A 24,304-nucleotide genomic window follows, 5' to 3' on the forward strand; every position below is an offset into this window, starting at 1 on the left:
AATTAAGGGGATATATAATCACAACTCTAGTTACAAAACTAGATAGGATACTTCTAGAACACGATTAAGAAATTTATATTTACTTGATGCAAAGTTAAATATAAATTTGGGGACAACTGTTTGGGGTCAGATTTTCCATAACTATGATCCTGACCAAAGATATTACTAACATAAGTTTATGTTGTACACGATAATACTTTTTGTACTTTGCAGGATCCTGAATTTAAGATCCAGGATATTCATAACATAGCCAACGGTCGAAAACAAGTGTCTACATTCATTCAGCTTTTTCAGCGAGAAAGTAAACAAATAATCTCAAGAAAATCTCAACGGAATTTGAAGAATAAACGTGTCAAGAAAGACTCAACGTCCATTTTTCAACTTCAACACGTTGAATAATTTCACACGGAAGATCCCAGATATTTTGGATAATTAGTTAGCATTTTACATTATAAATAACGAATGGTTAATCGAGATTAGGCTATCTGCTTACACAGTTGTATTCACACACACTCACTCACTGCATTCTTACTTTCTTTTTTGTTCATTAGCTCGATCAAATCACTCTCACTCTCGTTGTATTGTAATCAATCAAAATAATAAAAGAACTAAGGAGGGGTCAATTGCATCCTCCCAGGGTTTTTTACCTAAGATCACTTAACTGGATCAAGGGTTTTTGCTTGTCAACAAAATTCTGGTGTCTTTATTCTTTATCGCATTTCTTTAAGATTTCAGTGTTAATTTGCATTATTTTACATTATCTTCAACCGTTTTCTTAATTACTCGAAGTATTTCTATCTCAAAGATCTTCTTAAAACTCCTTTTAGCCTAAACTCTTAGTTTAGTAATTTTTGTTAAGAAAACTTTCCTTTTTTATTGAATATCTTTGAACACCAAACTGCACTTACAAATCTTCGGTTCTTGAGTTGTCTAAAATCCTTTCTAAAACTATCTTAGGTAATTTTTGACCGAAACAATGATTATGTATATGATATATCATATTTACCCTCCAACCATATGGCTCCAAATAATAACCTTGCAATTTGAATGGACAATTACATTTTTTTGAAAAACTCTTTTTGATGCCCTTACTCCTCTTACGGTATGTTCCACCACGATCACAAATAAGTAATACTCTAGAAACGTCATCCGCTGCATTTTTGTTTGATCTACCCTTGACTAGGACATAACGTAGCGACATTCCTGTTGCTTGCGCCCATTCCGTCAGTTCTTCGACTGAGTTGAACGACTATTATAAAAGAAAATATAAATCCCATGTTTTTATTGAGTAACTAAATACTTATCAAAAAGATATGTTGAATTATACCTCATTAGTATAAAAGGGAGTAGCATCGTAGTCAAAATTACTGCCCTCATCTGAGTTGTTATCGTTAGAATTATCCATCTAAAATATACAACATTATATATGTATATATATAAATCAACAAAATAACAATGGCCAATTTAACTATAAAATATACAACATTATGTACGTATCTTATATTTGGATATCGCTTTGAAATTTTACTATAAGTAGACATCATTCGTACATGCATATATAGGGCAGGAGATAATTAAGAGCAGAAGGGGCGAATGGCATATGGGGCGAAATTGGCCCCTTTTGCCACCGATAGTTTCGGATAAAAGTGACATAAAGGTGATTTACAGTATCGGTAAAAACAGTATGGGTAAAAAAGGTATAGGTAAAAGTGACATAAAGGTGATAGGGTAGGGGTAAAAGTCTAGACTCATATGGGGCGAATTTCGCCCCTTCTGCTCTGACGTCTTAGGTTGAGTTGACATAAAGCTGACACCGGGTGATTTAAATTGATAGGCCTCTTCTGCTCAATATTTTCGCCCCTTCTCAAGGATGTCAATAGCAAAAAAGGGTGCCTTATAGGAAGCCCTCCATGTATCGCATGATGCATAATTTATATATTAAACTTAGTTGGCATTTTTAGTTAACTGTCACATTGGAATATAGCTTGTTTGTCAGAATATCCTATATTTTATTTATTTATTCAATAATAATAATAATAATAATAATAATAATAATAATAATAATAATAATAATAATAATAATAATAATAATGTATTTGTGTGAAGTTTTGAATTTAAATTAAACTTCTTTTTATATGCATCTATTAATTAATAACTCATTTTATATAAAATCATTATTATTTTAATTAGTAATAATGTTGATGTCAATATATATTGTTATATTATCCTCCAAATTTGGTGATATATTTTTTTATTTGTATGACAATATTGTAAGAGTCGTCTGTTTATTAAATTTTATCATAATTATCGTTTCATTCAACGTATCGGCCGTTGGTCAGGGATATCCGTGAAACATAGACTCGAATCTAGGCCTTAAACTTTAACATGTTAATAGTTATCAACCAATTACTTTAATACATATAATTAAACAACACATTGTAAATCTTATAACATAACTATTTTAGAGTTGTTATAGCAGTGCAAAATTATATTTTTAGCATTAGATTTGTGTGGATTTTCATATTTGTAAAACTAAATATATTACCAAAAGGTTGTTCATAAAATAAATCTCTCTATGTATAAATATAAGGGTTTTGATCATTTGAAAATTAAATTTTTCGTGAAAACTAGAAAACTGTCAAAACACGTTGTGTTCTGAAATTAACACAATATGTTTTTAATATGTTTTTCGAAAATACATTGTGTGAAGTTCATATCATAGTGTGTTTGAACAATTTTCTGATTTACAACGCTATCAAAAACACACTGTGATTAAACTAACACAACGTATTTTAGATTACACAATAAAAAACACAATTAAAATACATTGTGTTAAATTCAGATCACAGTGTGTTTTGACAGTTTTCTAGTTTTCACAGAAAAATTAGTTTTCAAATAAACATTTCACATAAGTATAATATTAAAAGTTATTCTATAGAAATAAAATTAAAAATAATACCATATGTGGCTAAGGGGAAATTTCAAAATCAACAGTTTGATGAGTTTCATCAGTGCAAATCAGTAAAATTAAAAAGGTAGAAAGTTACTTTTTTCAAAAAGAATATAATGTATGGGAATGGGTTCGAACTTCCATCCTTCGATCAAGAAAAAAGTAGCAAGCGTTTTAATACCCACTGATCTATCATTACTGTGTTTTATAGTTTCCTCACATAATTATATAAATCTATATGAAAAGTGATACCTAACAATACCGCACCTGCCGCCACCCATCCTCGCCATTGTTATTACGCTACATCTAGTAAGAATTTACAAATGAAGGTTGATATTATTTTTAACTTCATATACTCTTTCTATCAAAACCATATAATCATGACTAAAAATAATACTCTCATTCAAGGAAACCGAATATCACATGTGTATAAGAAAATAGGACTATTTTTGTCACTTGTATCTATGTGTATTAGTAAAGTAAGTGAATAAAGGACCAAATATATAACGAAAAAATATATATACGCATATATCCAAAGACAACTGTATCACCCCTGGTATCCACACTATTATTATCGTTCTTGTAATGACACTCCTTTTCACTCTATCTTTCTATCTCCATGTCTAAAAATTCTATAAAATCTCCTTTCCATTATTTTTCTCCTTGATCACCGCTCATTCTTTCTCTTTCTTCCATAAATAAAACCTACCTATCTTTTTCATTTTTCTCCCAATTCCATTCCTTTCTTCCATCAAAACCCTAAAATTACACACACACACACAACTCTGAATTCTTCTTTTTTGATTGATCTACACTTGGAAAATGACCAAACCCTTTCTGGGTTTGTCTATTCACCCCTTTTTACACATACCCATGTTGTTGTTTTTCTCAATTGCACTTGTTTCAGTTGAATCTCAGCCGTCAGATGATGCATCTGTGATGTTATCTTTAAAGAAAAACCTTAGCCCACCCAAATCACTTGACTGGTCGAACCAAGACCCATGTAAATGGCAACAAGTTCAATGCTCCAGGGATAATCGGGTCACCCGGATCCAAGCTGGTAATCAAAACTTAAAAGGCTCTTTACCGGACACACTTAACAAACTCACTGAGTTACAAGTTCTCGAGTTTCAGAACAACCAACTCACTGGGCCGCTTCCGAGTTTATCCGGGTTATCTCAGTTGCAGAGGCTTTTACTGGATTATAATAACTTTAGTAAATTCCCATCCGATTTCTTTAATGGTATGACTTCTTTGCAACATGTTTATCTTGATTTTATAAGCTTTGACTCATGGGCTATTCCTGATAGTTTAAAATCAGCACCTAGTTTGCAAGTTTTCTCCGCCACGTCAGCAAATATTACTGGTAAAATCCCTGATTTCTTAGGTGGCCTTACTACTGTGCATTTATCTTTTAACTATCTTGAAGGTGAATTACCCGGGTCGTTTTCGGGTTCTTCTATTCAAAGTTTATGGCTAAATGGACAAAAAGGTAGGAATAATTTAAATGGGACTCTTGACGTGTTACAAAATATGACCCAGTTGACTCAAGTCTGGCTTCACGGAAACCATTTTTCGGGTCCTTTGCCAGATTTTTCGGGTTTGACTGAGTTGCAGAATTTGAGTTTGAGAGATAATAGCTTGACTGGTCCGGTTCCGGAATCGTTGTTAGGGTTGCAGTCGTTAAAAGTAGTGAATTTGACTAATAATCTGTTTCAGGGACCCACTCCTAATTTTGACAAGGCTGTGGCTGTTGATATAGGTGGGATTAATAGTTTTTGTTTACCGGACCCGGGTGTTGCTTGTGATGACAGGGTTAATAAGTTGCTGATGGTTGCGAAATCGGTTGGTTATCCTCATACTTTTGCTGATAATTGGAAAGGCAATGATCCTTGTAATTCTTGGTTAGGAATTACTTGCTCTAATGATGGGAATATTACTGTGATCAATTTTCCAAGAATGGGTCTTACCGGTAGTATTTCTCCTAGTTTTGCGGCCATTAAATCCTTGCAAAGGTTGATTCTTGCAAGTAATAATCTTTCTGGAACTATACCTGAAGAGCTTAAAGATTTGCCTAATTTGATAGAGATTGATGTTTCAAACAATCAACTTTATGGTCGACTCCCAAGCTTTAAGGGAACTGTTAAAGTGAATACCGAAGGGAATCTTGATATTGGGAAGGACGGGCCTAGTGTGACACCGATTTCTCCTTCTGGTGGTTCTCCAGGTAGCACCACAACTAAATCTAATGGCGGTGGTGGGAAAAGTTCAAACACCGGGGTGGTCTTGGGATCTGTTGTTGGTGGTGTTTTTGCAGTGTTTTTTGCAGGGTTAATAGGTGTTTGTGTCTACAGAGCTAAACGAAAGCATTCTAGTGGTGTACCTTATCAAAACACAATGGTGATTCATCCTCGCCACTCTACTTCTGATAACGATGGGGTTAAAATTACAATTGCGGGCTCAAGTACGAATGGTGGACCGAGTGAAAGCTTTAGTCAAACAAGTAGCGGGAATGGTGACATTCATGTCGTTGAGGCTGGCAATATGGTGATTTCTATTCAAGTTTTGAAAAATGTCACCAACAATTTCAGCAAAGATAACGTACTTGGAAGAGGCGGGTTTGGGACTGTTTACAAAGGGGAGTTACACGATGGAACGAAAATTGCAGTTAAGAGAATGGAATCAGGAGTGATGAGTGAAAAAGGGCTTGATGAGTTTAAATCAGAAATTGCAGTTTTAACAAAGGTTAGACACAGGCATTTGGTGGCACTTCTTGGATACTGTTTAGATGGAAATGAACGGTTGCTTGTTTATGAGTATATGCCTCAAGGGACATTGAGTAGGTTTATATTTGATTGGGAAGAAGAAGGTTTGAAACCACTTGAATGGACAAAAAGGTTGATAATTGCTTTAGATGTTGCTAGAGGTGTTGAATATTTGCATGGTTTAGCACAGCAAAGTTTCATTCATCGAGATTTAAAACCCTCTAATATTCTTCTTGGTGATGATTTGCGTGCTAAAGTTGCTGACTTTGGACTTGTTCGCCTTGCCCCCGATGGAAAAGCTTCGCTTGTGACAAGATTAGCTGGAACTTTCGGGTATCTTGCTCCCGAATATGCAGGTGACATAATCTTAATTCTTATTTCATTAATTTTATTTGCTATCCTATGACTTCTTTGTTCTGACATTGATGACAATGATTCTCTAGTACGTACTTGCATAGATGTGCACAATTCAAAACGGACAGTAATGTTGTGGGTGTCTGGATGTTTGTTGTAAAAATTCTAATTTGACTACGGCGATTTGTAATGTTGTGGCAATAACAAGTAATTTAATGTCTGATTCTTATTATGACTACTAACCTGGCCCTCTTTGTCACCCACATTTTTCGTTGTTAATTAAACCCAAAAGATTTAAGTAGTGGAAATATATGCAATTATTCAGCATCACATATTTAGTTTTAAACGCATGTACAAGGACCTACTTCCAGACTAGACATCTATTGGCAGAATCCCTTCTCGTCCTCAGTTTTTTGGTTTGTTCAAATGTTTCAATTGCGACATGTAATTTAAAATTGGATTGTTCACTTGTGATTCTAGTGACGGGCAGAGTAACTACCAAGATTGATGTGTTCAGCTTCGGGGTTATTTTAATGGAACTTATTACCGGCCGAAGAGCACTAGACGAAACACAACAAGAGGACAGTGTTCATTTGGTGCCATGGTTCCGTCGTATGCACATAAATAAAGACACCTTCCGTAAAGCCATTGACCATAGCCTCGCTCTGGATGAAGAATCTCTAGCAAGTGTAAGTACAGTGGCAGAACTAGCGGGGCATTGCTGTGCCCGTGAACCTCACCAGAGGCCCGACATGAGTCATGCAGTGAATGTTCTCTCTTCCCTAGCTGAGCTCTGGAAACCCTCTGAGCCTGATCCTGATGATATATACGGAATCGACCTTGACATGACTTTACCTCAAGCAGTGAAGAAATGGCAAGCGCTAGAGGGCATGAGTGGGTATGACAACTCATCGGTTATTGGAAGCAATGATAATACACAAACAAGCATACCGACCCGACCATCAGGATTTGCAGAATCGTTTACTTCAATTGATGGACGCTGAGGGTCTAATAATTGGGTTCTTTAGGTACCAAAACTTGGGATTGGTTTGTTCATTCTTTCTGATGCTTGTTTATTTTACTGCTGCTGTCTTTTGTTAAATTGATGAGATGGTTTTTGTGTTTGTATTATGGATAGTTTTTTTTTTCTTTTTTAACTTTATGCTTGTCAATGTTTGATCTAGGAAATTAAATCCTTGCAATGTTATTAGCTTTTCTTTAATTAAAACCATAAACTAAACCTTCTAAACTGCAATGAGTTTTAACTTTTAATTTTTTTGCATTCTTATAAAATGCACTGCAAAATAGCAGTGAATCCTTCAGATTTTGACCATGAAAATGTCACTTTACATTGCTTGGAACTTGGAAGTTCAGATTAGTAAGTTACTGCCCATGTTAAGTATATTGCTTTAAGTTTGGATTGTATTTCTTTCTTTATTTATATATAAGTTGTACTGTATGCGCAGCTGTAACTTGCAGGTGTCAGTGGATTTGGTCACTATCAGCATGCTTAAGTACACGATAAAGTTTCTTAATCATATACTAATTTTTAATTTAAAGATGGTCAACCATAGGCAAATACTTATTTAGTAATTAAGTAATAATAACAATAATAAAAAATAAAAGTGACCAGCATATCTCCCTTTCCTACTCCTATGTTTCTGTGTTTTTTTATAATTCAGAAAGTCTGGTGGATTTACCCGGGAATTACGGAATCTTTTTCAATTTAATAAACCAACGTATTGGTTTTAGTAAGAAATTGTGGTTCAAATAAACTAATCAAAGTGAAATAAACAAAATATGAGTAGTTTTTTTCTCTTAACTAGCTAATCAATATAAAAACTATTGTTAACAACAAATATTTAAATAATTATGCTATATGTATTGATGATTATTGCAATTTGATAACAATATACATAGGTTTCAACTTTTAAGATACCAATATCAAAACCGAAGTTCCATTGAGATACTCGTAACCACTATCGTCATGAACCATACAATTTATTGAACTTGAATGCTAAATCTTCAAACCAAGTCATGTTTAAGCTCAAACAGTAATATTCTGCATACGTTGTAGCATCAATTGAATTATTTTCCAAATGCTTTTAGTTTGTTGACCTATATGAACCCAAAATACAATTTAGTGCAAATACATCTGAAAAGCAAATATAAAATTGATCAGGTCAGTGACAGGTGCCGATTGTTTGAACCTTAATTGATCAGTTCAGTAACGATTGAGATTAGAGGTCACAACTACCGTAACTCTTGAGAATTCAGTGCAAACCTATCAAGTTTTTAGCGAACCTAAGGTGACAATGGTTGTGGGGTAAAAGTGATTGATTGAATGTAGGTGTAATGAATAGAATGTGAGATGGAAAGTTGTCTTGGAGCGTGTTTAGGTGAGTCATATTTATATGAGAATATTTGGAAGGGTGACAAGTACTTTCGGAGATTCGTATGTTGTCAGTTTCATTTTTCTCGTAAAGACTGCGTATATCCTTCACAATTTACAAATATATATATATATACATTGGTCATGTCATGTGAATCTTATTAAAGAGACATTTATTCATACATGTACTCGTTCTATATGCACAAGATGTATTACTTGCCAAGTTCATGATGTGTGCTTTATATGTGCTCATGACACATTACTCGAGCATTGACATGCATGTTACTCGAGCATTGAGATGTTACTCGAGCACTGGCACCTTAATTGAGCAGCAGCATATGTAACTCGAGCAACATAATATCTCATTAATTACTCGAGCAAGAGTAACTCGAGCAATCGACATAACTCAAGCAAGGGACGTACATGACTCGAGCAACATAACTCCGCCCACACATAACTCACGCAAGAGAGAAGTAATTCGAGCAATCACATAACTCGAGCAATACTTATTTCTTGAGCAACGTCGCTCGAGCCATGACTTCCATGCACTACAAAAAAAATCGCTATTTAGGGACATATTTAGAGACAAGTTGAGCGACAGTTTTCCTTCTCGCAACAGGCTTAGTAACATCTAGTTTATCAGGCTTAGTAACATCTAGTTTATCGTCGCTATATAAGAGTTGCAAATTTTGGTGACATTTATCATCATGTCGCTACTGTTGGAGACAAAATTTGCAACATAATGATGTACGTCACAAAATTTTGCGATGTCAAAAGCTATGTTGCTATGTGCGTTTCAAATTTTTTTGCAACACCAGAAACTTTGTTGCTATATATACCGCTATTTTTTGTGACATATGTAACTGTATTGCTAATTATGTCATTATTTCGAGTTGTCTCTGTTTATGTTACTATATGTGTCATTAACTTAAAACAGTGATATAGCTATATGTGATTTATAATAGGAAATAGTATTATATAATACACAATCCAAATAATAGATTAAGTATCTAACCAACGATTTATAAAAGCTTTATTAAATGGACAAATGTTTGTTGTCAATGGTACGGTGTATGAAGGAGGAGAAGTTTATGAGGCTTTGGTGACACATTACAAGAACTTCTTAGGTACTAAAGATGTGACCTGTCCGTTCAACTGTGAAGGGCTCTTTACCAAGGTGATGTCTGAGATCACCAAGATTGCAGCGCCCCAGGTCGATCTCACTCCAATTACATCTGAGATTGATCGGTTGAGGTGCAGTCTGGATACACTGGCCAGCAAAGTGTCTGAACATTCAAATGCTATATCTGATCTGACCACTGAAGTTGGCAAAGGAAGGGAGGTTGTTTCTGAAGGTGTTAAGGAAGTCCCTGCAACTAGGCTCTCTCTAGATGATCTCTCAATACTCAAACAGATTTTAAAGAGTCAAGAGCTGACAAGTGGAAATGTTATGACTCAGTCTCAGAAGATCAATCATCTGTGGAGGACAGTTCGCATGATTTGCGGAGTCTTCAAAGAGTGCAAGACAATGCAATCATGGCAGCCTCTAGATCGCTTGCCCTCTAGTCATGCAGATTTTGAAGCCATCAGACAAGGACTAGATGCTGCCAAGGGGGAAAGGTCTGTACATGCCCCTCGCACTCTTGTGGAGACTTCAGGAAAAAGGAAGGAGTTAGTGGTGGCTACCAGTACTGAGGCTGGTGAGCAGGAGATTGAGGTGTTTGATGATGTGGTGAAGGGGAGTGTTGATAAGAGAAAGGCCATTGCTGATGAATCTATGGAACCGGCCACCGATGCACCAATGTTGGAAACTGGCAATGTTGATTTGTTGCCTCCAGTTACTGAAAGCGAAAGTCAGAAGTTAGCAAGAGTGGGATACCTGGTCAAGGAAAGAAAGAAACAAATGAAGGTGAGCCAATTCGAATCAAGAAGAAATTTTCCAACCCCTCTTGTTGATATCACTGATGCTCAACTCCTTGGCTTGACACTTGTTGAATACAAGAAGATCAAAGAAGATCCAAGAATAGTCACTGCACTGAAGGAGATGCTTGAAGTTGAACTGGACAAACACTACCAGGATGATGAGGCTGAACTGGATGCTAAGTGTTTGAATGTGTCGGTGGAGAAGGCCAGAGAGATCAGGTCTGAAGGGATTCTCAAGAGGACTGAGCAGGTAAAGAAGGCGGTCACCAAAGTGTTGAATCCACCCAAGTCCAAAGGAAGAAAACAAAAGGCTTTGCCAAGGGATGCAAATCTGAGGACTTGGGTAGAACCATCTGAACCCACAACTGATGATATTCGAGCTGCTACACAAAAGCTGAGCACGAGCAAAATTAAACTGACAAATGAATCTGAAGCTCGCACATATTTGTCAGATGTACAGCGTCGAAGGCACAATAGAGGCAAGATTACTGATGTTAAGGTTTCGATCAAGCCTGGTGCTAAGCATTTTGTTGTTGAGGTACAATACTTTGGTGGACCTAAGAGAACAACTGAGAACCCGGATGTCCATCAGTATGGTCATTCCGAACATGTAGAGATGTTGAGGTTACTGGAAGGAAGGCAGAAGAAGAATAAGGTTGAAAAAGGCTGGGAGTACGTATTGCAAAATCTTATCAAGTTCAAGGAAAACATTGAAGAAAGATTAGGCCTTGATCTTGAGGACACACAACCAATTTCATCAGTCACAAAAAGAAGGAAAACTGGCGAAGGGCCATCTGTTTAAGTTTTCCTTCTAACTATCTGCTTGTATTTTTGTTTACTTTCTTGTAACTTATTTGTAAATTTTGTGTATATACAAGTTGCCAGATTGTAACTCACAAGTAAGATATCTGATAAGATCTACAAACAATTAAAACAAAATCCAAGACATTTGATGATCTATAAAAATGTCTTGGAAACTTAATAGATTTTATCAAACTCAGGTATTTCAAACTTAAACTTGTATAGAAACAAGTTTGAAAATACCTGACAATATTTCAGGACAATTAGGGGGAATTTGTTAGGACCAGTTTAAGCTAAACTGGAGTTCTCCAGCGACATCTGGAGAGCATGCGGAATTGTCCGAAATATTAGAAGTCAAGTTGCATTGTACAGGTTTAGCAACTGATGACTTCCTCCAGTTGAGATCAGATGACTAGAATCTGAAGACCTTCCAGTTGAAGTCAAAGACAACAAATGGAAGACAGAGATTGGCAATGGCAGCGAAGCCCAGTTGACAATCTACCAGATCAATCAACTGGAGAATCCTCCAGTGTAAATGCTCTTACAAAGCTTTACACTGATTACGAGGAGGACCTTTTACTCTACATCCTTTTAACCGGGCAATGATATTGTCTTTGGATAAAGGTGCAAAGATGTAGAGTGGTTGAATAAAGTAACCTTTTGTCTTACTTTATTTAGCACACACAAAGGATTATTTAAACAATACTTTTGTGTGCTGTCAACCATATTTGTACGTCGAAGTTGAGATCCCCATGCTCAATCTTCGACTATAAATAGAGGTCCTTGCACAAGCATTTTTAGTAACTTTGCAAATACATATATTCTGCAATATTGGTGAACTTGTGCAATATTCTCTCAATCGCAAAAAGGAACATTTCACAACTCTAAGTGTTTCGATTGTTTAGGAGAATTTCCAAGTTTAGATCAATTGTAATTCATGGGTTGTTAGGATATTTACATTCATGTATTATCTTGGTTCCGCAACAACCTTGTATTTTATTTAAACAATAAATAAATAAAATACACTTGAAAATTACATATTGTCTCACCAGTTTACATACTTGTCATTTATATTATTGCAATGTATTAATTTACATATTCTGTCACCTTTATACATTAACTCCAGTTAACCTGGTACACGATCAATCTAAACTGGTCATATCCAGATTAATTGATCGTGTTGCAAAGTTCACTCACCATCGACATAGAGGTGTCTTCAGCACCCATCTAGTAATAGTTGGGACTTACAAAATGTATGGAAATGTTCGAATGGTGTAGAGACTGATTTTTCTTCAAAAGTGGTTTGGGATTCATTGAGACGGAAACAAGGTGAAGTCGATTGGGTTAATGTTGTCTGGTTCTCACAATGTATTCCACGTTATGCCTTTCATTTATGACTGGTTTTTCGAAACAAATTGAAGACTCAGGATCGTATGAAGGCATGGGAGGTTGGGAGTGAGACTAATCTGAAGCTCATGTGTTGTCCCCTATGCAAAACGGGGATAGACTCTCGCTCACATTTGTTTTTTAAATGTCATTTTTCGTTATAGGTTTGGAGGAAGATAAAGGCATTGGCAAATATGAATGATTTGTCGGAGTCATGGGAAGATATTGCAAAATGCCTCTTTTATAGATCCAAACAAAAAACTGTTGAAAGTGTGATTAGTAGGATCCTTGTTGCAGCAGCCTCTTACTTTATCTAGCAAGAACGGAATGAAAGATTGTTTACACAGAATTCGCGTAGTGTGGAAGTCATTGTAGAGCTAATTATTCGCATGGTTCAATTGAGGCTAGTCACCATTAGATTCAAAGGCCAAAATAACTTGCTAAAAGAATGGAAAGTTCCAATGCAAGCTGAAGACGTCTCTGGCTGATTGTTTTTTTTGTTTCTAGATTGGTATCATGTTTAATATTGATTATGACAATTGGTAGTCTAGCTAGGCTAGTTTTCTAAATGTGTTTGGCATGTCATTCACATTAACTAATGTAACATTCTGTTACATTACTTGTACTTATGGTTTGTTTATAATAGAATCATCGGGGTAACCTTTTACCCAACTAATAATAATCTTGGAAGGTTCAAACCTTCAAATTTATCACTACTGATAATAAAATTCAGAAATTAACTAATGTATGTTGGTATGAATGATAGTCTTGAATAATAGTCTTGAATGTCTTGAATAATAGTCTTCACAACTTCTTATCCAGCCACGACACCAAATAGCCTAGCCTCCCTGCATCAAAAGGTCAAAACATGGATTAAATGAAAAGCAAGTTGCAAGCAAAAATAAATTCTGAAAAATATATTCAAAGACCAACCATTTGGAAATGTATCCAAAGGTCAACAAAGACCAACCATTTGAAGAACATATTAACCCGTTTTCCCTGCCAACAAATATGAACCATACACAAAAAATAATCTATATACCAAACTATTTCCATTTGCCGCAGCGCCATAAGATCTGACTGAGGCAGACTAAAGGTGACAAACCAGTAATTACACATTTACACCACATGTTAAGAGTTTGTAATCAGCGATTAAGACTTGTCTAACAAAGTATATATATAGACTGTTTCATAATAAATGTGATGGGGCTCATATCAAAAAATGAATATAAATAAAGAGGACAAACCGGCATAGCTGAATTCATCATAAAAATCAATTAAGGTTGAAAATCCAAAATGATCCAGTCTAAACGGGTCAAAAAGCAAACATAAACAAAAAGCTCATACACTTATCCATTCTAAACGAGTCAAACATACAATGATCCAGTCTAAATGGGTCGGAGCCTATTCTTGATACATACAGCATCCATATAATACAGTCAATGACAAGTCAAGTTGACACAACAAAGCCTTATTAGCATGTATCAATAAACATGTAAGCAACTTACTGGTACTTCAAAGAAGAATCACCACCCAGGCAAGAACAAAAGCAACAAGTAAAAGATTAATACTCATAAGTAAAAATTATAGAAACATACCTCCCACATCTTACTATCGACGTTGAATTGCTTCCAGAATTTGACGTTGCGCCTTTCCAATTTCCTGAGCAACACTCTTCCCAACTTCTTGAGCAACAGCCTTTCTTACCTCAAGGGCGACCTTTCCAATTTCTTGGGATACAAGTTGTCGAACTTCTTCACTCATTCTGTTTCTTATGTTGTCCTCAAATGACGATTGATAATCAAGAACCTCATCCAGCTTTGTAGTTTGTTCATCTTGTGTGGATCTTAGTCGATTCTGCTCCTTTTCTAGAAGTACTAGTTGTGTTTGTTGCAGCTCGAGCATTGATTCAAAATGAGTTGATTTATTTGAAGAAGTAACAGAATGCTCATCCATGTTGTTTCCCCGAAGACTAAGCTCATCAACCCCGGAACCCTCACCATAAACTCTCCCATTCTTTATTCCAACATGTTCAACCCATCTTGCATATGACTTCGATACGTCCCCCGTGCTACCACCAACAGAATCTTCTGTACCATATTTTTCATTATATCCTACCTACATTTGAAAAAACTTATCTAAAATTAGTAAAAGTAAAGACTACATAAATAGAAAAATCTTAAAAAGAAGCTGGCCTGGTAATAAGTATTTAAATGGTAGTCCAGAATATATAATGGCCCATATGATATAGCATGGGGTAACATAAAGTTAAAAAAAACACACGAAGTTGCAATAGCTTTATAATATAAGCTGATTAATACATATAGCCACACTTTAATAAAAATGCATATTTCAAAAAATAATTGTAATATCATTATAAATATTAAAAAGTCAATCGTACCCAAGTTTCTTCTGACTTAATATTTAATAATCTTGACACTGCCGCCAAAGTAGAATATTTTTCACATCCTTCATACAGTGGCTCATCTGCCTTAGACAACAAGTCATTAAACTTTTTAAATTTAGGATCAGGGGGTTTGTCTGACTTGGAGAATGAATGTTTTGTTCTTCGGGAAATGAATCATTAAACTCTAGGTGATGAAATTCTGATCTTGCTACATCAATGACCATGTTATGAACAAAACTCACAGCTTTGCCACGGGCAGGTGGTTTTTGCACTAGTTCATGTTGCTCTCCGTGTGAGGTCCATACATAATAATCATCAACGAATCCATATCTATATAGGTCATATTTGACGTCTTCACTACCTTTCCACTCTAGGTGTTTGCACCTCTTGCACGGGCATTTTATGGTGCCATCAGTGAAACCTAATGACCTAAAGAAACTATCCGCCTGTTTTACAAAGTCCTCAATCCCCTCAAAAAATTCAACAGTATCAATTTTATACATCCATTCACGAGCAGAAGACATTATTTCTACACTTAAATAATTCAGTTAGTTAAAAATTTGATACAAACTAGTTATTGACTCACCTAAACTTACTAAGCACAATAAACAAACATATATGCATAGAGATAAATATCAACAATCAATGAAGATCTGCACAGCTAGAAATAATACATAGATATACATATATATATATACATAGATCGTGTGTGTGTGAAAGTACTAGATAATACGGAGTATAAACAAACACAGGGCAGTAAAATATAATTTAAACACTCAAAATTACAAACTATAAGCTGTGCACAACTAAAAATAATACATATATATATATAGATAAATACACACATATATACTAGGACCAACTAGGACCATTGATTTTTGTACACCATCATCATCTACTACGGTATACAAGACTTTTTTGTAAAAACACTAAGACTTTCCGGCGACGGACCCACCAGAAAATCATACACATGATTTGGGTCCGTCGCTGGAAAGTCTTAGTGTTTTTACAAAAAAAGTCTTAGTATATCGTAGTAGATCATGATGGTAGTGTGTAAGTTACGAAGATCAATGGTCCTTTTTTGGACTTTTTTTAGTTGGTCTCAAATTATCTTTCCCCTCTATATATATATATATAAGTCAACGAGATGAACAACTCTACAAAAATCAACTCTACAAAAGTATATATATATATGTATATGTGTGTGTATAACTCAAGAATAAACGAACCTGAAATGGATTTGGTCAAATTTATGAAAAAAAACGAAAGGATTTGGGGAAATTTGGGTGTGAAATAAACCTAAATAATTTGGGGAAATTTGTGATCGGAATTGGGGGTTATGGTGACGGTGATCGGGAGTCCTTTTGAACATTGAAAAGGGAGCGTTGATTATTCACTGAACTCAACTTGTATATAGATATAGATATAGAAAACATAGATAGGTAGATATGAAAGTGAAATGAAAATTTACAGTGAAGGAATGGAAAGAATGGTCTTTTGGGCCAGCTGTTATCAAATTATAACTATTCTAAAACCCCAAATCGGTTTTTTTGCCTTTTATTGTGGCTTTTTTTTTCTTCCCTTTATGATGGCATAAGCGTAATTACAATAACTTTTTTGGCTGATTTTTTTTTTTTTTTTCATAGCGATCAACTACCTTCATAGGAGAAGTAATCTCCTCAATTGCCGTTAATCTTTCATATTTATCTTTATTTTTACACGTGGCATTAATGGGTGGTTTCTCTAAAAACTGGACATACTCATATAACACGTGTACACATAATATCTGAAAATATAACTTTATGTCTTCATCCTAAACTCATTATCCAATCTCTAATCTATCAACACCTGCTACAGGTAAACAATGTTTCTTTCATTTTCCATCACTTATTTATGATTATTATTATTATATTGTTCAGTTTTTTTGCTCCATTGTTAGTCCATCATTTATTTATGATTATTATTATTATACTGTTTTTTTCTCCATTGTTAGCGGAACATTGTTCTTTCAATTCATTCTTTATTAACTTTATTGTATACATCCCATTTCAAATCAGAGATTTTTTTTATATGTTCAAGGATACTCTTTGTTAGTAACTTTGTTCTTTACTTTTCAATTATTTTTTTTTAATCTTCAATGGTTTCTATGTAATCAGCCCTTAGGTATAATAAGTGGGGTGTCACCAGGACGCTTCAAAGAAGAATACAGATACAGACACTCGGTAAACTATTTCCTAACATTTAACTATGTTTTATCTATTAAATTTCATATGTTATAATTAATTTTCGCATGTTTGTAACATCATCTAATTTCATTCCTTTGAGGAAATAAGCCCTCCCAGCATGATATTCTACTGTTGACTCTGTTTCTTTGTTTTTTTTTTCCTAATTCCTACATCAACTGACTTAACTGTTTATCTATAGATATAGTATATAGCTACTTACAAAAACCACAGTGACATACAATTTCAACTCTTATATTTTTTCGCTTACTCTTATAACTGACGTTAAATATTCACCAACAGCTACCATTCCCGCAATGGCAATGAAATTATTAAAAGACATCACTTATCCAGACTACCCAGAAATCATCGAGGTCCGAGTGGTTAACAAGTGGTATACGCGTAACAATACTCGAGAGTTTTCATATCTTTTCGTTGATATAACTGTAAGTCCTTCCTTCTTCCTTAACCTTTTGATGTTCCATTTTTCTTATATTTACTGACGTTTTAATCTTCTCATTTATATAGGGATATGGTATTGAGGCAGTAGCTCCTTCAACTGACGAAGGCCATCTGGACAACATGGTCACCTTACAACAATGCTATAGGATAAGCAACTACACTACCGTAGAGGGCAGAACTTATGCACGTGTTGTTCCACACACCATATCGCTAAAGATCAGTCGCGAGACACGCTTTCAATTAGTGACTAATGAAAATATACCTTATTACTATTTTAATTTCATTCCTTTGGATAAGTTGAAAGACCGTCTTCCTAGAGGAAGCTCTTTGTCTGGTACATTTTAAATACAAATTCTTCTTTTAAGAGATATGACAAAGTCTGTACATATATGACATCTTCTGGATACTATCATATAACTGCAGATGTTATTGGACGTGCGGAATCAATAACAGAGTTGATACCAACTACAGAGAAAAAAACCGGAAACACTATCTACTTGAGGCGAGTTGTTATTATGGATGAAATGTTTGTTAATCGTATCTTATGACATTAATTCTCTATAACATGTACACTCTTTAATGTAATATCTTTTCGTGCTGAACTATTTAAACCGGTTTTTGATATAACGTGGATAACGTGATTGTCATTTGCTCTCTCATCTTTAAAAGGAGTACCATAGTAGAAGTCACCTTATGGGAAGATATGGCTCGCACAATAGACAAAGTGACTGCGCTGCATAAGATCGTTGCAGTGACAGCAACATACGCCTCTAAGTTCTCAGGTGTTACCCCTATGACATAAATCATTTCTATATTTTATTTCTTAAAATAACAACATACTACCAAAGCTGTTTGTTTTCTTTAGAGATTATTCAACTTACATCGACAAACGCCACAAGGTTTTTCATTGAACCGCCAATACCAAATCTTCAACAGCTGAAAGAAAGGTTAGCTTTATCTTTTATGAAATTCTTTTTAGGTCATGTCAAACTGAAGTTCATGATGTTCTTTTCCACAGGTTTAGCAACCTTCCACATGTAGGAGCAAATACGACACAAAACATGTCTGTTGTATCTACCATGGAAAAGATTGTCATCAAAGATCTACATACAAAAAACCATCCTGAGTTCGCTGTATGTCAGACACAGTCCTCTTTGTAATCTTTGTTTAACGGTTGTTGATATTCCGCTAATTCTCTCATATGTTTCTTTCCTAAAGCTTTCTACCCTAATGATTTGGGACTTGCACTTTAGTTTTCGATAGTGGCGTGGACTAGTTATATACTCTAAACCACAAAAAAGTAATAAAACTACATGATTTATGAACACTATGCAATCACTTCCCTAAGTAGTTGCGTAGGGTCTCGAACTTAACTAGCAGGTATGATACCTTATCATCATTCAAATCACAATACCAAATGTAACATCTACATGTATATAATATAACCACCGAAAATTTTTTCCACCTATTTAATGGTATTGGTCACTTGATTTTTGTAACGCGTTCAATTCTCATGTGATGCAACAATAGCAGAGATCTTCAACTATAGATCATGGTACTACCTTGCCTGCCAACACTGCCCACGTAGTGTAAATAAAGAGATGACTAAAGAGGGCGAACTATTGTGGCGCTGCCTTAACCATGGCACCATGGACAATCCTACACAACTGTAAGCTACTAAAAACACTACACTTTCACTTTCTATTCACAAAACTGAAAAACAAAACCTTACAGATACGCACTGAATACCATCATCACGGACTACACTGGTTCAACTGAGGCAATCTTCTTCAGTCGGGCTGTGGAACAACTAACAGGAATTTCATGTCATGAATTGATCACAAGAGACAACTGTACTGATCCTAAAGTCCTACCAACAGCAATAGAAAGAATTTACGGCCAACGTAGGAAGCTACAGGTCTCTATCAAACTTGACAGTACCGTTAACGTTAACAACATACTTGCACCACAAACACCAGCCACACTTCCCCATACAGACGCCACGACATCTTCTACGAACTACCCTACAACCCCTGCACCAAAACAACAAAGAAGAAATCCACAGCGCAACAAGAGCACTACATCAGGTTCTTTCACACAGCCACCTAATTTTGTTTCATAGTAAGTTAGTAACTTTTTTTTGTCTTCTTTGTAGACGTTTTGCCACCTTCAAAAAAATCCAAACCATGTTCCCAGTCTACTGAAGGTACTTTACGCAAAATTATAATACCCTATACAAATTTATTCTACTTTGGATTGAATTGATTCAGTCATATGTCCTATATTCTTACAATAAGCTAAAACGTGCTAATTTGCAGATTAACTTAAGTACTGCCGTTGAAGCAAAGGACAAGAAAGAAAATGACGCAGAGTTTTTGCTTTTTTGGACACGATTCCTAAAAAATCCACTTGCAGGACAAACAAACTTAGATTCTACGAATGTATATTTTTTTGGGTTCTTTAACGAACCACATAGATGTATCATGTATGTGACTTCACATGTATATATTTGTATATGTATCTACGAATGTTGTAATCCCTGGTATGCTCTACATACGTACAACTGCACTTTTGTAATGTATGTAGCCTCTGTATGTATATGTACATATATGTACCTTATTCAATGTTGTCTTTACTTTTATTTAATTACTATTATAGTATTACCTATTAACGGCAACCAATGTTGTCTTTACTTTTATGAACTACCAACAGCAACCAGTAAACAACAACAGAAAACCCCAAACAATAAAGAAATCGTCTCAGTAAAAACTCTGCAATGCTTTTGACGAAGGGATTATACCCAACTTTTATTGTACTAATATTTTAAACCCATTTGTTTTCATATACCTGCAGCCTCTGGGGTATTATTTTTTAATTTATACAGTATAATATCGCATACCACCTGTACAATTCTATCATAATCTAGAATCTCAGATTCTTCTTTAATTTTCTTTTTATACTTATACTTATCTTTTTGTTTTTGTTTTCCTCTTTTTGCAGTTCAGATTTTCTTCCTCAAATATCACTCAACTTTTATACATTCCTTAAGCTTGCTAATGGAAATAAAATTGGGTCTATAAAGCCGCAACAGGTATTTTTCCTCTTCCTATTTTCTTCAGTCAATCTTTTAAAGATATTTTTTAATTTCCTTGATCAAATAGATTTCTTACTGTTAGGTGTTTGGTATTCATATCTCCAACGATTGCTATGTGGAGTATTTAATTATGTTAGACTATGAGATATTTCTATTTTTTTTTGCCTTACACTATAAAAGAATGGTTTATTATGACGAAGTTACCTTTATATACATAGAAAGTGCTACATTTATTTCGCTTTAATTTTCTAGATTTATTGACCAACTAGAAGATACAACAACATCTGATAATATTTTCTCAGGTACGCTCCATTATTTACATCGGACTTCGTTTATTTCTTGCATGTTTTTCTTGCTTTAATTTTAATTTTACATTAAGTATAACCTCTGTATGAGTACACCAATGAAACGTTCCCGTACTGCTGTCTGTCCACTTTTGACAGACGTAGCTTCTTCCTCCAGCTCATCATCCTCAAACAATACATACATTGACAATGGCGATTGTACTTATGTTTGTGAATATTGTCACGCAAAGTTTTGGTTTGATGAACGTGTCGTTAGCCTATCAACACGTAACTCTGTTAGATATAACAAATGTTGTAAAGGTGGCCGTGTTCATCTCTTATTCCCTAATGACCCTCCTTCAGAGATTAAAAATCTTTTCGAACAATCTGCATTCCTGGATAATATTCGTTTATATAACTCGATATTTTCAATGACATCGTTTGGGGCAACGATAAACGATTCTATTAACGATGGATCTGCTCCATATGTTTTTAGAATTGAAGGTCAAATACATCATTGGCTTGGGACAATATGCCCACCTGTTGGCGAAACTCCACGCTTCCTTCAAATGTACATCTATGATACCGATAACGAACTACGCAACAGACTTCGTTTTTTTCCAGATGTACAACGTGCAAATGTTCATGAAACATTTGTTGCATCGCTAATTCATGTGCTAGATAATAACAATGAATTGATCAAACTTTTCCGGTCAGCCAGAGATCTGTGTCATACGGTTGATGTCCCTAATTTCTTCATTCAATTGCACACTTCATACAAAAAAATCTGTTATGATACACCGGTTAACGACTGTATTGGTGCAATTGTGTGTGACAACGACTCTATATCTCATGAATTCGATATCGTTGTCCATCACAACAACGCAGGACCACAACGCGTTAGTACAATGCATCCTTTATATATGGCCTTACAATATCCTCTATTGTTCATCTAAGGCGAGTCTGGATGGTCACCTGCTTTACGATTACACGTACCAGCTGATGAACATGAAAAACGTTTAACCATCAATATGTTCTACAGTTACCAGTTACATGATAGGCTAAACACATATACATTATTATTAAGAGCTGGCCGCCTTTTTCAGCAATACTTAGTTGATGCATACGTGTGCGTCAAGCAAGAACGACTTACCTACTTCCGTCAGAATCAAAATCAACTAAGATGTGAACACTTACGTGGTATTCATGATGCCGTAGGCCGTGGTGATAACGACGAACATAGCATTGGTAAACGCATCATTCTACCATCGACTTTCGTCGGTGGCCCACGATACATGTACAAACACTATCATGACGCACTTGCTATATGTAGAGTACATGGAAATCCACAATACTTTATCACTTTCACATGTAATGTAAAATGGCCTGAAATTACACGATACATATCTCAATACCCTTCTCTTAAGGCACAAGATCGACCTGAAATAGTCGTCCGAGTATTTAAGATGAAAGTAGATTCTTTGGTTGACTTTCTAAAAGTAGAACAGCCGTTTGGTCCTGTTGTCGCAGGTTGCTGTTCATAGTTGTTTTAGATTTCCTCTTCACATGGAAAACATTTATTAACATCTGTGTTTACGTTTTTGTTGCTAGAATACACAATAGAGTTCCAGAAAAGGGGACTGCCTCATTTTCATTTGTTACTATGGGTACATGAAAAGCATAGGATAAGAGATGCCGAAGAACTTGACAATTACATTAGTGCAGAAATCCCGGATCCAGCAGGTGACCCTCTTTTGCACAAGGTCGTTACTGAATTAATGATGCATGGCCCATGTGGGATTGTCAAACCACATGCCCGTTGTATGTCTACTGGTGTCTGCTCAAAAAAGTTCCCCAAACCTTATCGTAAAACAACAATTTTTGATAAAAAAGGCTATGTCCATTACAAAAGACCACTCTCTGGTAGATCTGTCATAAAAAATGATGTTCCACTCAACAACGCCTTTGTTGTTCCGTACAACAAAACGTTAGCAAGACGTTTTCGAGCGCATATTAATGTTGAATATTGTGGATGGAACATGATGATCAAGTACCTGTTCAAGTACATATCAAAAGGCGTTGATCGAATTTGTTTTAGAATTTCCAAGACTACAGATTCATCGTCTACTACACAACAAACTCCTACAACAACAATTGATGAGATCACTGATTTTACCGATGCACGATTCATTTGTCCTCACGAGGCAGCTTGGAGACTACTAAATTTTGGAATTCATGCTTTGCATCCTGCAGTACAAGTACCAGCAGTTCATGAAGAAGAAATGCAAAAGCTATATTTCAAAAACAATGAGCACCTTGATAGATTGTTACGCAACCAGTTTTGTAAAAGAACAACTCTAACCGAGTGGTTGCATAATAACGCCGTTGATCCTGCCGGAAGACATCTACGGTACGTAGATTATTTAACTCAATATCGTTGGGACTGCGGATCTAAACATTGGATACCAAGGAGTAACAATAGAAGGACTAACAATGAAGAACGCACAATTGGCAGACTAGCTTATGTGCACCCAGGGTCTGGCGAGCTATTCTACCTGAGACTGTTGCTTTTCCATCAGAGAGGCTGCGAATCATTTGTAGACATAAAAATGGTCTCAGGTCAAATACAACCTACATATCGTGCTGCTTGTGAAAAACTTGGTCTGCTGGGAGATGATAAAGAGTGGCAGTTCGCTTTTACAGAGGCCGCTGCCTGGGCTACACCCTCAGAACTAAGATCACTGTTTACACATATGTTACTCTTATGTGACGTATCAGATCCAATAGAGTTCTGGGAAAGCCAATGGCGTACAATGGGAGACGACATCCAACAAACATATCAATTGATGAATGAAGATGATATTAGAGATTATGTTTTGTACGAGATACAACTGCTATTTAATTCAGGTGTCACAAATACATCGTTATCGGATTTTGGATTACCATTACCTTGACAAGATCTTTTGTTGTGCCTAAGGAACCGTTTACTATTGGAGGAGAAAAACTACGATAGAGAACAACTTTCGGCCGACCATACATTACAAAGACAAAAACTTCATCCGCAAAATACTTATATATAATGAAGTCCTAGATGGCATTACTCAAGAATCTCAGGTTCTGCTATTTGTGTATGGTCACGGGGGTACAAGAAAAACTTTTTTGTGGAATACGATTATTTCAGCCTTACGTTCTCAAGGCAAGATCGTTTTAGCAGTTGCTGCTTCTGGAATAGCGTCTCTATTATTACCATGAGGTCGAACTGCT

General features: G+C 35.5%; 3 protein-coding genes across 3 annotated transcripts; 2 read left to right on the top strand and 1 right to left on the bottom strand.

The window, feature by feature from the left end:
- Positions 1-3,609: 3,609 nt before the first annotated feature.
- LOC122611080 (receptor protein kinase TMK1-like) lies at positions 3,610-7,226 on the top strand. The gene is made up of 2 exons (XM_043784041.1): positions 3,610-6,071; positions 6,550-7,226. Exons 1-2 carry the CDS (start codon positions 3,773-3,775, stop codon positions 7,071-7,073), a joined length of 2,823 nt encoding a protein of 940 aa, XP_043639976.1. The 5' UTR covers positions 3,610-3,772; the 3' UTR covers positions 7,074-7,226.
- Positions 7,227-13,131: 5,905 nt separating this feature from the next.
- Positions 13,132-15,139, bottom strand: LOC122578643. Its single transcript, XM_043750649.1, has 3 exons — positions 14,973-15,139; positions 14,170-14,689; positions 13,132-13,419 (listed from the first exon to the last, which is right to left on the bottom strand). The coding sequence occupies exon 2, from the start codon at positions 14,525-14,527 to the stop codon at positions 14,183-14,185; it is 345 nt and encodes a 114-aa protein (XP_043606584.1). The 5' UTR covers positions 14,528-14,689; positions 14,973-15,139; the 3' UTR covers positions 13,132-13,419; positions 14,170-14,182.
- Positions 15,140-21,159: 6,020 nt separating this feature from the next.
- LOC122610362 lies at positions 21,160-23,994 on the top strand. The gene is made up of 3 exons (XM_043783356.1): positions 21,160-21,943; positions 21,998-22,570; positions 22,652-23,994. Exons 1-3 carry the CDS (start codon positions 21,160-21,162, stop codon positions 23,992-23,994), a joined length of 2,700 nt encoding a protein of 899 aa, XP_043639291.1.
- Positions 23,995-24,304: the final 310 nt, after the last annotated feature.

The sequence above is a fragment of the Erigeron canadensis genome, chromosome 8, assembly GCF_010389155.1.
Source record: "Erigeron canadensis isolate Cc75 chromosome 8, C_canadensis_v1, whole genome shotgun sequence".
Classification (NCBI taxonomy): Eukaryota; Viridiplantae; Streptophyta; class Magnoliopsida; order Asterales; family Asteraceae; genus Erigeron; species Erigeron canadensis.